The 14419-nt window shown below is 32.7% G+C and overlaps 2 protein-coding genes across 5 annotated transcripts in view; one reads left to right on the forward strand and one right to left on the reverse strand.

The window, feature by feature from the left end:
• Positions 1 to 1479: 1479 nt before the first annotated feature.
• On the forward strand, positions 1480 to 5689 carry LOC139519698 (small ribosomal subunit protein eS17-like; the record flags this gene model as incomplete). Its single annotated transcript, XM_071311921.1, has 4 exons — positions 1480 to 1643; positions 2140 to 2245; positions 3382 to 3450; positions 5582 to 5689. Coding segments are annotated over 4 exons (426 nt in total), but the record flags the coding sequence as incomplete, so codon positions are not given.
• Positions 5690 to 8873: 3184 nt separating this feature from the next.
• LOC139521891 (MFS-type transporter SLC18B1-like) overlaps positions 8874 to 14419 on the reverse strand; it is a 40315-nt gene continuing 34769 nt past the window's right edge. For 2 of the 4 annotated variants that reach the window (XM_071315587.1, XM_071315586.1), the window contains 6 exons: positions 13881 to 13975; positions 13222 to 13320; positions 12328 to 12402; positions 11649 to 11742; positions 10194 to 10568; positions 8924 to 10135 (listed from right to left, as the gene is read on the reverse strand). In XM_071315587.1, coding sequence (XP_071171688.1) covers positions 10130 to 10135; positions 10194 to 10568; positions 11649 to 11742; positions 12328 to 12402; positions 13222 to 13320; positions 13881 to 13975 — 744 coding nt within the window. In that variant the 3' untranslated portion in view covers positions 8924 to 10129. Of the gene's footprint in view, positions 10569 to 11648; positions 11743 to 12327; positions 12403 to 13221; positions 13321 to 13880; positions 13976 to 14419 lie in introns of all 4 variants that reach the window. The other 2 variants (XM_071315584.1, XM_071315585.1) reach the window with 1 other exon arrangement.

Genomic DNA, 14419 nt, shown 5'->3' on the forward strand with positions numbered 1-14419 from the left:
ATTCATCGTCAAAGTCTGTTTTGCCAGACAAACGTGGGATGTCAGAGCTCGTCCCACATCAAAAAGTGGTTAATTGACTGGCCAAAATGGATTTGTAGCTTCTGACGCCATTGGCTCTTTATAAATCTGTCATTTATTTGTTCATTTTTCATTTATCTCTCCATTTATGTAAATTTCATCTACCTGACACCTCTTATTAAGTTATTTTCTCGTAGTTAGACAGTTTTCACAGTGACCCAATGGTTGCAGATTTTTACTTTCATTTTGAAAGATTGTCATGTGTTAAACAAGAAATTGTAAGGCGCAATGAATTATGGGAGCTGATTAATGCAAATGACCCTGTGTCAATAGGATTACACAATTTAACACCTTAATCATATATGATGTAAAAAAGCTAAATGTCCGAGTGATTTTTGATTGTTATAATGGTTGGTTACTTAATGTTCAATACCAAAATTAAAAAAATATTTGCATCTTTCAGTCTCGAGTCCGCAAAGTCTCTCATAACTTGATGTCCCTTTTAAAAAAGTTAAAATGCCGGAATCTCTTTGATATGGGACAAGCTATGACATCACACAACCCCAGGCTGCTTGTCTGGCAAAACAGCCATGCACAGAGTAATCTTGGACTAAATATACAGATTATTTGGGAAGACTCCAGTAGTTTATTGCTATAGCCCAGTGTATAACAAACTCTGACTTTATGAATATACCATGTTGACATAAATAAAAACTAGTATACATGTATGAAATGAAAAAAGTACTGTAGTCAGAACTTTTCATAAATAAGGAGGTTTATTCACTTGGTAAAAAGGAGTAGGTCTGGTAAGGACCGATTTTGGCCTCAAATTTAAGGTTCATCTGTCGAAAGATTTAGACCACTTTTTAAACACTTAAGTGTCTATTTCATTTGATACAATTTATTTATGTGAGAGATTTTAACTGATTTAGTCATTTAAAACGATCCGATTCAAGCTCAAATATGAAAAATCTACCTAATATGCCGGAAAATGTCACTTTTCAGATCGATTATGTCAAAAATGAAAGTGGCCGCATCCGTGTTCATCCTCAACCTTTATATATGTTATGTATTATCATCAAATACAACTTACATTTCAATATTAAGGATGAACACGAATGGGGCCACTTCCTTTTTACACAGAAACCGTCTAAAATTTAACTAAAATGCCAGAATTGTGAAGAATTCAGTAATTTAGCATGACTTAATGGTGCTAGTAGTAAGTACCCAAAATATGTGTATTGTATTGTCAAAAACAGCCCATATCTATGTTACAGACGCATTCTACTATCCAATAAATAACTAAAACTTTACATTTTAACAATTTTGTAAACCTGCTTTATTTTGGGGTCAAAAAAGGGTCTTACTGGACCTACTCCTTTGGTTGGTAGATACTTATCACAAAGTGTTGTACATTTAATACATGTATTTTACATTATACAATGATTTCTATAACTATATTGTCATTTTCAGGCTCGTGTCAGGACAAAGACGGTCAAAAAGGCTGCACGTGTCATTATTGAGAAATATTACACCAAGTTGACACAAGATTTTCATACAAACAAAAGGGTATGTGAGGAGATTGCCATCTTACCTAGCAAGAAGCTAAGGAACAAAGTTGCTGGGTAAGTAATTGTAACATTTGTCTAAAATCTTGTCATTTAGAAGCTAAAAATATCATGTTGAGTAGTATCCCTGCTGAATTTTTTTTTTTTTCATTTTACATGTTCTTTGCCGATTGCAGAGATAATTTTTTTTAACAAAAATTGCATGTTAAAAAAAATTGCATTGTTTGTTTGCACTGGAGATTGATAGATTTAACATCTATATATAGTTTTGCTAACAGGAAATTTTGAAATGCATTTGAATTTCAAAGTTAGTTTTACAATTTTCATGTTCATTTTCTGTCATCTGTCACTGTAAAAGTTTATCATAATTTTATATAAAAACTATGTTAGATTGATGAAATAAGTAATTGGCTATTGCCCTGATTACAAAATTATTTTTGGTTATGAATATTTAGGCATGTACATGTAGACCTAATAGGGCTGTCATTTTCTAAGATATTCAAGCAAGAATTTCTTCAGAATAAAGTTGTCATTTATTGAACTTCATTTGTAGATTTGTAACACATTTAATGAAGCGTATCCAGAGAGGCCCAGTACGTGGTATCTCCATCAAACTTCAGGAGGAAGAGAGAGAAAGGAGAGACAACTATGTACCAGAGGTAAGATACAATAAGAATTATCACGCTAAACCTATAAAGATCCTTGCTAATGCGATATCATACTTTGTCAAGTGAGTTTGTTTATTTGTATTTATTTTAGTCCGTTAAAATATTTGGATTTAGTATACATTTGTACTATAATATTTGCAAATGAAAGAAATATTCTTCAATGATTTAAAAGGGACACAGATAGTCTATTGATAGGACAATAAAATATTCAAAATTACATTCTTTTATCTGATATGTGTTCAATTGTTAAGATCCGTAAATGATTCAGTTGGTATTTCCTACTGTGATATTGCTAGAATGATCAGACTTTACCAGACACACGTACAAATAAAAGTCCTGTTTAAGAAGTGATGTTTGTGATACATTGTACATGTGTACCCAAAAGCGCACAATAATAGTATGATATTTAAATACATCTAGAATTGTTGTAATAAGGCAGAGAAAAAAAAGATCTATGTTTCCGGTAACCCGACCGATCCTGTTTTTTAGCCCCGACCCTAACTTTTTTATTGGATCTTCAAAAAAAAAAAAAAATTGTATCAACCGACTTCGTTTTTGACACAGGCTTCTGATAGATGACATAATATTTTTTCTCTCTTGCTTCTACTTGCATAGAAAGCCAGTAAAACATTTTATTAATGTCAAAAGGTATTCCAAATAGGTTAAAATCCAAGAAATTTGCACAGCAGGTGCTTCAAAAACATTGCATATGGCACACTTCCGGTTTTTGAAACTAATTACGGATCCGGACTTGGAAAAACCATGATAATTTTCCGGATTTCATTTACGATGTCAAAAAAAAATAAAAAAATACCTTATTACAAAAAAAAGAATTCCGACCTACCGACCCTATTTTTCAAAATGATGTTACCGGAAACACATATCTTTTTTTTTTAGGCCTAAATACTTGCCCCCATATTCTACCATTTTATTTATCGTTCATTTGGTTTTGACCTGAATATCAGAAAATACTTCCCACTCGATAATAAGTAAACAAACATCTATTGAACTACTACTTGCAACAGTTATACATTTTTGTAAGTTACCAAAAATAATATTTTAACTAGTGCAGATGTGTACACACTTTTTCTTTTAATGAATTGATGTCAAACATTTTTGTTTTGCAGATCTCTTTCATTGACCAGAATGACATCATTGAAGTTGACCCAGACACCAAGGAGATGTTGAAGGCTTTGGTAAGTTAAATTTACCTGTAGAATTTCTAGGCATATGAGCAACTAGACAATAAAATTAATTTAAATAAATTTTGTGCCTGAATTTCATCAGGATTGCACAGAACAAAAAAAAAAATTGTTGCCAGAGATGTTTAAATACTTCAAAAGCATTATCACCAAATCTAAAATGATAGCCCAAACCAACAAATTTTAATTTTGTATGAGGAACTTTGAACCATAATTAGTATCCTTTTATTCATCTTCACTTGTGCAAACTTCTAAATGTTCATTTACCCACACAAGGCACAACTGTAAATGATCTCCATTTTATTAAAGCAGATGAGATCGGAGAAATTTGTGTTTATTTCAATGTCAGTTCAATTGATATGAATTTTATGGGAAATAGAAGAAAAAAATCCCTTACATCTAATGAAAATACCATCACAGATCAGATTTGACACTGTGTTACTTGGATACATGAAATTCAGAATTCATTGACTGGAAGATTTATAATTATTTGTTGGAAACACAGAAATCTAATATTTGTTTTGACTAGTTTTATAGAACTTTTGTCATTTCTGAGAGTGAAAGATTTATGTAAAGGGGAAGCTGTTATTCCTACACATTTATAAATTTTTAACCGGATTTTTGTGACAAAAATGTCGGTTATTGATTTGGGGATGTACGGCGGGCGGACGGGCGGCAATCAAATGTTGTCCGTGCATTAACTCGTGAACCGTTCAACCAAAGCTTTTAAAATTTTAATATGTTGTTACTGACAACTAAATGAAGGTCAAGTTCAATAATGGCGATTTTGACTTTTACCGTTCAGGAGTTATGGTTCTTGAAAGATTGAAAAATGTAGTTTCCAGTCGTGTCCGTGCATTTACGCATGAACTGTTCTACCAAAGCTTCCCACATTTAAATATGTTGTTATTGATGACAAAATGGAGGTCAAGTTTAATAATGACGATTTTGACTTTTACCGTTCAGGAGTTATGGTTCTTGAAAGATTGAAAAATGGAGTTTCCAGTCGTGTCCATGCATTTACGCATGAACTGTTCTACCAAAGCTTCCCAAATTTTAATATGTTGTTACTGATGACAAAATAGAGGTCAAGTTCAATAAAGACGATTTTGACTTTTACCGTTCAGGAGTTATGGTTCTTGAAAGATTGAAAAATGGTGTTTCCAGTCGTGTCGGTGCATTTTCTCATGAACCATTCAACCAAAGCTTTTGAAATTTTTATATGTTGTTACTGATGGCAAAACCGAGGTCAAGTTCAATTATGACGATTTTGACTTTTACCATTCAGGAGTTATGGTTCTTGAAAGATTGTAAAATGGTGTTTCCATTCACGTTGTTGCATTTACTCATGAACCATTCAATCTAAGCTTTTCAAATTTTAATATGTTGATACTGATTACAAAATGGAGGTAAAATTTGATATTGACGATTTTCACTTTCACCATTCATCAGTAATGGTTCTTGTGATATTGCCAGGACACAAATAAATATTAATAAATCCGGTTTGCTGTCGTTGTGACAGCCTCTTGTTGAAATTGAATCAATTGTAGATGACCAAATAATGAATATAAAAAAAGAAGATGTGGTATGATTGCCAATGAGACAATTCTTAACAAGAGACCAAAATAACACAGAAATCAACTACTATAGGTCACCGTATGGCCTTCAACAATGAAGTTTGTTTTTAGGCAAACAGATATTAAATATATCTTAAACTGTATTTTCGAAATACTGTAAATTCAGAAATTAATATGAGGTTTTTATTATTGCGAAAATTGTGACAGAGTTGTAAACGCAATAATTTAAACTCGCATTGACATCAAATTTTAGAATATTTTATATGAATAAAACAGAATTTTTCTCACAATCATAAAATTAAAATCGCATTAAAGTCTAAAATGACAAAATGTCAATAACAAAATGCACGCAATAATTTCTGAATTAACAGTAGTTATGCACATACATTATTTTTTTAAAATCTGAAAAATAACAAGAGTAGGGTAGATAACTCAAATCAGTATAGTACTTTTGTACAAATTGTTAGTTTATTCTTTTATTTTTAGAAATATAACAAACTTTACATACTATGTACTTTTGTTTTATTGAGTGCTTATTTATTTTTCAGGACTTTGGCAACCTCCAGGGACTACAGGTCACCCAGCCAGTATCATCAGTCCAGAGGGGATTTAGTGGTCCAAACAGACCAAATTAAATAAAACTTCTATGGACATTATTTCATGCTATTGTCATTATTACAGCCAGTTATATATATAATAAAAGTAGGATAGCCAAATTCAAAGAGAAATAGGTTAAAATGAATTTTATACAGAAGTCAACATTGTCATCTGTTGAAAACTCTGTTTTGATACATGTTAAATTTTGTGCAACACTTAATGTAGTCTGAAATTACTGTCAGACCAACTTTTGACAAAAGAGGCAACAACCTCAAATTAAAATTAAATCCCAATATTTTCAGTAAAATTTGGTATGTTTATTTTCGACATCAAATTCTTTCACAGTTGGAACAAGGAAGATTAAAAATTGATTTGATGTAATTATACTGTCATGGTCATTGTTTTGATCCTCATTTTTGTCTTTAATTTTTTTTTTTAAATGTCTACTTTTCAATATCAGAGTTGATTGCCTTAATCATTGCAGAATGCCATACACTTTATTTTAAATCAGTGAATGAATGAAAAAGAGCAATGTTCTTTATAAACTGAATGCAAAAGGAGTAAACTTTTCCCCAGAATAAGTTCAATACTATTCAAATTATTCATGTTATACTGTCCCATTGGATGAATACAATAGCTATTGTTCTCTGGAGTTTTGTCAATTGGACATGTAAATGTATAGTGAAAAAAGTGTACGGAAATACACCACTACTCGAGAAAAAATTATTAACATCATACATGTAGCAAATATTTGACATGTGCATCCAGTCATCTGTTGTAATTGGGGAACTTGATTCAGTTTAATCGAAAAGATGTAAAGTTGTGTATGGATAATGGTTGACACAAGACGATGTGCAAAAACTTTCTGTACTTAACTGCTTTCCTTATTCCATTGCAAGTTTAAAATTTAAACCTTTAATCCTCTACTAAATAACATGATCAGATATTTGAGAGACAAGAGCTTGCAAAAAAACTACAATGACTGTTGTTCTGCTAACTTGTCCTCATTGGTAATAATGGGTTATAAAAAAAAAAGGTGTAAATACAAATAACCAAAAAAAATAGTGTTTTCTCACTCTTGTGAAGAAAGGTGCTAATTGGAAGTATGCAGAAATGCATCATCGCTAGCCAAGAGCGGGAGTGGATCGTAACCCTTGGCTAGCGAAGATGGGAGAAATGCATTTTGGTGAACTTTTTGTAAAAAAAACTTCCTATTCCAGAAGATAAAATACCTAGTATGCAGATACTTTAAATTACAAATTTTCTGACTGTCATAACATGTCTATTGTCCTTGACCTTGTCTCGCCTGCGCTGAATTTTGCAGTATGTTTTACTGTCTGACAGCGTGAATTATTTGTTAAAAGCTTTATATTTCAGAAGGTAGAAGTGCTGATTGCTTTGTATCTTTTATGCAGATACCTTATGTTATGAAGGCTGTGTCTGTCAAATGTCCTTGACCTCTTTTTCATGGTTCAGTGACTGCATGAAAATAAAGAGTTTTATGTCTTGTTAATTTCTCATTTATTATGAGTAATAGGATAACTAAATTGATATTCGGTATACTGTTTCCTTGCAACGTCTACATGTCAGTTCAACAGGGTTCACCTGACCAAACTATTGACATTGATCAAGTTTTAAAAGTTACATGGCTCCGGGTGCAGAAGTTTCTCTGCATTGAAGACCCACTGCTGGCCTTCGGCTGTTGTCTTCTCTTAAGTCGAGTGCGATAGTTTCGCACTGCATCAAAGACCCATTGGTGGCGTTTAGCTGTTTTCTGATCTTTGGTATGGATTTTGTCTCTTTGACACAATCCTCATTTCCATTCTTAATTTTAAGATTAGGTCTGTTTCTCAAATACTATAAGCATGTCAATTATGTGTGGTATATGTCAGTCTGGCAGGCTTCTTCTGACCTTGACCTTGATCTTATTGCATGGTTCATTGGTTAATGTTAAGCGTTTGTGTTTTGGTCTGTTTGTCAAGTACATTTGTGTATGGAATGGTAATAAGGTGTATTTGTCTGGCAGTGTTCAATTGACCTTGACCTCATTTTCATGGTTCATTGGTCAATGTTAAGAATTTGTGTTTTGGTCTTTTTCAAGTGCTTTAAGCAATAGTTCAACTATATTTCGTGTATGAAATGGTTTTAAGGTGTATATGTCTGTCTGGTAGGTATCATCTGAACTTTACTTCATTCTCATGGTTCATTGGTCTCTAGTAAGTTTTTTTTATTTTTACTGATTTTATACGACAGCAAAAACATTTTACGGTCGTATATTGGTATTACGTCGTCCGAAGAATGTGGTGGGAGTGAAAAAAAATCAGTGTATTACACAAAAGCTAAAAACAAGGGGGGTAAAATTGTATGGTAGCATTGTAAGGTTTATATGTCTGTCTGGCAGGAATCATTTAACCTCGACCTGATTTTCATGGTTCATTGGTCAATGTTAAGTTTTCATGATTAAGTTCGTTTCTTAGATACTATAAGCAATAGGTCAACTGTGCTAATGCGGCGTAAAGCAACCAACAATCAATCAATAGGTCAACTATTTAATGCATATATTGATTGTAAGGTGTACATGTCTGTCTGGCATGGTTCATCTGACCTTGACCTCATTTTCGTGTTTTATTGGTCAATATTAAGTTTTCTTGGTTAAGACTTTCTTAGAAACTATAATCAAAAGGCCAACTATTTTGGTTTATTGAATGATTGCAGAGTCATTGCAGTGTGTGCATGAATTTCTCGTTTAGTTTATCTGACCTTGTCTACCTCATTTTCTTGGATCATGTTAAGTTGATGTGTTACTTGTAGTAAAGTTTATATTAATGACTATCAACCTAAAAACAATGGTTAGTAAAGAAGGCGAGACATTTCAGCGTGTGCACTCTTGTTAATTGAGGACTTTATTTTTTTTTTATATAAAAAAAGAAGATGTGGTATGACTGCCAATGAGACAACTGTCCACAAGAGACCAAAATGACAAAGACATTAACAACTATAGGTCACCGTATGGCCTTCAACAATGAGCAAAGACCATACCGCAAAGCCAGCTATAAAAGGCCCCGATAAGACAATGTAAAACAATTCAAACGAGAAAACTAACAGCCTTATTTGATCTTATTTATATAAAAAATGAACAAAAAACAAATATGTAATACATATAACAAACGACAACCACTGAAATACAGGCTTACCATTGTCCTAACTTGAATCACAATGTTTCTTTATAACAAGAAATAAAAATTAGATATCGAGTATTTATTGCTGCAATGAAATCATACCAAAACATGTAATTGAAATTATTTAAAATTTATTATTAATTATAACATGTATCATGCATGAGCATAATGTTGCAAGGTCTCTTGGTTGACGCGTGCCCTAGCTCTGTTCCGTGCTCTGAAAACGAATGGAAATAATTGGCGACCTGCTATCGATGCGTTTGTTGGGAAATTCGGAAATTGATGCTAACTGTAAACTGGACCCCTGTTGTATTCACCTATCGCAACACTTCGGTGCAGAGATTTAGATGGTTCATGCTAACTGTGTCGTCAAATAATTGTTTCTTATCTAGTTATTGTATTTAAAATGTCCGAGGCTTATTGTTATAACAGCCATCAATCTCAATTTGAATTCTAAGCTCTATATATTAGTAATATTTTGGCCTTTCCAACATACTTGTACAAAACAAATTAAAATTTTCAGTGTGTCCTTTTTTTTAGATTTATTTCATCTTAGTGTATGAGTGTGTGTCTTTTTTTTTAATTCTCAGTGTATAATTTTTCGCAAAAAAGGTTTAAACATTGTTTGCTGAGAACGGCTTGTCATAGCCTAGGGTGCTCTGAGTCTCCGGCACATCGTCTAAATCATTTCTGAGACGCCGTTTCCAAGATGAAGAGCACACGCTCGTCGTTAGAAACACGCATTGAAACTGATATCTGTGAAAGGTACGAACCACTAATATTGTATTATGCAAACATGCATGTCTCATGATCTAAATATCACCAATGAAAATGGTATTCTGTATTTAGTAGAAAATATTGTGAAAAACTACATGGAAAACAATGGAAATATATTGTTCATAAAGATCCTTATTTTGCAATGTTCGTTTGTTTGCTTGCATCGTTAACTGCTAGTTACATATATATATACTGCTTCCGGAAACTTAATCATTGTGTGCTTTTTTATTGTTATTTTCAACCTTTTTGTTATAAATCTTTGTTCTATCATAGATGTTTGTATTTGCTTTTTTCGTGTTCTGTTCATTTATTTGCTTTGTATTTGCACCTTCGCAATTGTGTGTTAACAGTTGTTGTCTTTTGCCATCGCACATATACTGGTATTGAGACCTGGTATAACTGTGTTATCGTTATACACACCAGCTGTTAAATTATCGGTTCGATCACTGTGATCTGTTACCGATGTGTTATCGTTATCCACCGCAGATGTTATTATATCTGTTCTATCACTGATATCTGTTACCACTGTGTTATCGTTATCTACTACAGCTGTTATTATATCTGTTCTATCGCTGATATTTTTTACCGATATGTTATCGTTATCCACTACAGCTGTTATTATATCTGTGTTATCACTGATATCTGTTACCGATTTGTTATCGTTATCCACTGCAGATGTTAATTTATTTGTTATATCACAGAGATCTGTTACAATTGTGTTATTGTTATCCACTGCAGATTTTATAACATTTGTTCTATCACTGATATCTGATACCACTGTAATATCGTTATCCACTGCTGCTTGTATTATATCGGTTCGATCACTGATATCTGTTACCACTTTTTTATTGTTATCCACTACAGATGTTATTATATCTGTTCTATCACTGATATCGATATGGGTAAGATTCGTAAGTATGCATTGGCTTTGTTTCTTTGACTTTATTTTGTCAACCAGTGCTTTGATACCTCCAATAAGGGCCTGTGATAAATGAGAAGTTCATAAATATATAACTACTACAAAATACGTTATTCAAGAATTCAATGATTCCATGCTACATTCAACGCTTTTAAACAGCAATAAAATTATAAATAACATCATTTTTTTTTCAATGCATTGTGCTAACGTCATCATAAGCAAGCACGTGTTGTCGGGGATTATGCATTTTTTGGGGGAAATAAAATCTAATTTTGGAATGCATCCTGATTCTTGTGAAACATATACATGTACATGTATTGTAATTACTAAGTATTAACCATTGCTGGACAGATTGAGAATAATGAGTTAATGTATTGGAGTTGATATTCAATGTTTATTTCCATTACTCGTGTAAGAATTCACTTGAAAAACCTATTACAGCAGATTCTATTGGGTGTGTAGCGAAAGGTAATATATTTGGTTAGCTTGCTTGTTAGCTGAACCGTGAAGGCATTATTAGGTCAGGCATAGTCCAACAGATAGATCGATTGGTTTTCTGTCGGACTAGTCTATTCTTAAGTAGGGTAGTTTACTTAACCTAACAATGACTTCACGGTTCAGCTAACAAGCAAGCTAACCAAAGATATCACCTATGGCTACACACTCAATGGAATCTGCTGTAATGTTATAACAGCTGTTGACTAGAGTAGTGAGTGCTCAAGTTAAAAAAAAATATGAATGTGTGTCGTTTACTTTTCATATAACATTTTTGTATTTTTTCTAAAAAGTAATTTGGCAAGTGTGGGATTTGTTTGGCAAAACCATATTTAGTAAACATACTGGCAAAAAAATCATCATAGATACCAGGTTTGAAATTGTATTTGCGCCAGACGCGTCTACAAAAGATTCATCAGTGACGCTCGAATAAAAACCGTTAAAAAGGTCTAATAGTACGAATTTGAAGAGCATTGGGGACCAAACATTCTTAAATATTTTTTCAAAGACAGCATAGGTTATATATATTCCTGAGGTAGGAAAGCGTATATCAATCAGTTATATCTATATCAACTTATATCAATTTGCATCTATATCAACTTATAACCTTATATCAATTCATTTTAACTTTTGTTTCATTTTACTCACCACAATCAGAAACATAAACGCGTAGATTGTTGATGCAGTTGGAAATTTTAGATTGTCCACCATTATTCCACCTAGTAATGGTCCAATAAAAGCACTGTAATGTGAAAAATAGTCTGACCGTAATACTATATTGATTCTAAGGTTAATGAATCGATGCTTTGGAGACCAAACCAGATGCGAACCCAGGAGTTTGAAAAGAGGAATTACAAACCAAAGGTTGGTGTTATACTTGTAAAAAGTCTGCATTTATCACATATGGAGCATCATTAAGGGTCATGATATCCCCTAAATCCGGCTCTGTCAAAGGTTGACTCACTGTTATCGCACTTTATCGGTAACGGTTGACTATCATATAGTATGGTAGACGGTTCTAACATGTTCACTTTTAACCAATGATATTTATAGAAGTTCATAAGATGTAAGATAGATTGTAATTGCTTAGAGTTGCCCATCCTGTATAGTAAAACCATACAAACAAGGGGCCATTGACGGTGTGGGAGAAATTCACGATCACCCCTTCATACAAGTCGATCAACTTTGCAGAACCTGGGTGCACAAAACAAATTCCCTAAAATAACTATTGAAAAGGGTGTTTTGTTAATCTCATATTATTGTAGTTTGAAAACATTTTACATCGAACAATTATGCCAAATAGAAGAAAAGAAACAATTGAACTTACCCTAGAGAAAAAGAAGCTGATTCAAATCCAGCTACGATTCCATAAACTGCCATGCCGTCTTTGCTATGACCTTCGCTAAAAGTGTAAAAAAGGGTGACATTGAGTTTGTCCCTCCGTTACTATGTCTTCCAATCCAACAATATCCTAGTAGTTGGTATATGTCGTTTCTTTGTAAAGAGTATGTTTTGCATTACAAAACTAAAAACTCATTTGAGATACCATCTTATATAATATAGTACTTCAGAAAAATAAAACTCATTAGTGGCGCTCGAATCAAAACGGCCGAAAATGGACCAAAGACTCAAATGGTCAGGTTGAGCCGAATCATGTTTTATAAATCAATGGAGAATGATTTATATTTATTATTTTATAATTTTATAATGAAAATTCATAGCAGATGCACACAATCTTAATGGTAGGGTAAACTTGTGAAGTTCCAAAGATGTTTGATTGAAAACAACAGTTGAACATTTTTGAAAATTTTGCTGAAAATGACATTGTGGAAAAACTTGAAAAACCGGCAAACAATATCAAAAAGGTTGGTCCACCTGGTTAAAGTAATCTATACATGGGACGCAAACAACTACATGGAACACTTTTAAATTCAAAGAGTCATGTTATATTGTTAGGGTGAGGTCTTTTAACAGTATTTGTTTGCATACCATTCGATTGTTTTGTTTGCAGAATGTATGTCTGTCAGATGCACTTGGAACTTATTTTGAATGATGATCAATCCTTTCACGACCCCGTGGTTATCTGAAGTTATATCGTTTCTCAGTTAACCAGAGACAATGCATGTGATTATTTTCTGTGCAGTTTTGAGTAGAGAGCTTATCTTTCCCCCCATTCTCCTAATAGTTAAATGGTCGTTCCAATATAAAAGATGCCACTTACAAAGACACAGATTTTAGTATATATGGTAACGTCGGTACTAATATACAGCTCATAGACATTCCAAAAAAGATTGATGATAAAGTCAGTTGTGCTATAGAGCTACAAAAAAGCAAAAAAAAGTATTATATAAATACAATAATCTGAGGTATGCATTTCTCTGTAAAGAGTGATAAACTTAGTGAATCTCAAACCAATTTCATAAAAATTTAAGCACCTTTGTGTTTACTTCGTATGTAAAATCTTTGAGAAGTGTGTATCCGGTATATCTGTATGAAAGAGTTAACTGTCCCGATCTCATTAGCATAACTCAATTCTTCACATGATTTTTTTTTATTGTCACAGTTTTTAAGTGTTAACTTAAATTATATAAGGTCTAAGTTCGTGTAGCCTTTAATGGTTCTTAAGTTGATATACATGTACTGTAGCACCCAAGTATTCAAGTGAGACACTATATTGCCCCTTAGTCTGAAAGTACTGAATTGCTAAAACAAATGTCGTTTACTTTCACGACAAATTCTTCTTCTCACAAAACTTGATATTATTAGCAAAAGAAGGTACAAATACTGAATTCTCGAAAAAAAAAAGGGTTTTTTTTCCCTTCAATTTTATAGAATTAGATTTCTAGAAAAAAAAATGGTGTGTGTTAATGAAAGTTTTACCTTTTGATAAATGGTATAAGAGGGGTTGGTCCAAACATCAAGAAGGATAAGAAAGCAAATATCAGTGCAATATTCATCATACATCTACCACAGTCCTAAAAAAACACATTGTAGACCCGCTAGTATTAGATAATCATATTTACTTATTTAAAAAGTGTAATATATATAATTAGCTGCGTGTGAATGACTGCGTCGTCGCTGGTTCCGCTGAGACCAAAAAGTTTCGATGATGAACAAATATACTACATTCAAGTCTTTTTTTTACAATCGCCCAGTGTTGATTGAATAAAAAAAGTTTGGACATTCGCGAAATCCCATTGAAATGAGGAAAAAAAATGAATTGCAGCAGTAATGATATTAGAAATATAAATATTTGTTATCTCCGATCATCAAAATAAAGAGTTTAACCTATGGCCACTATTGATTTAAATCCCAATTTTCACTAGATGTTAAACAGATTCAATATTTTACATATTAAACTTGTATCACTTGTTAACAGAAGGCTGAAATCATTGTCTCATAGTACTTCAAAATTTAAA

The sequence above is a fragment of the Mytilus edulis genome, chromosome 4 (genome assembly GCF_963676685.1).
Source record: "Mytilus edulis chromosome 4, xbMytEdul2.2, whole genome shotgun sequence".
In the NCBI taxonomy this organism is placed as follows: Eukaryota; Metazoa; Mollusca; class Bivalvia; order Mytilida; family Mytilidae; genus Mytilus; species Mytilus edulis.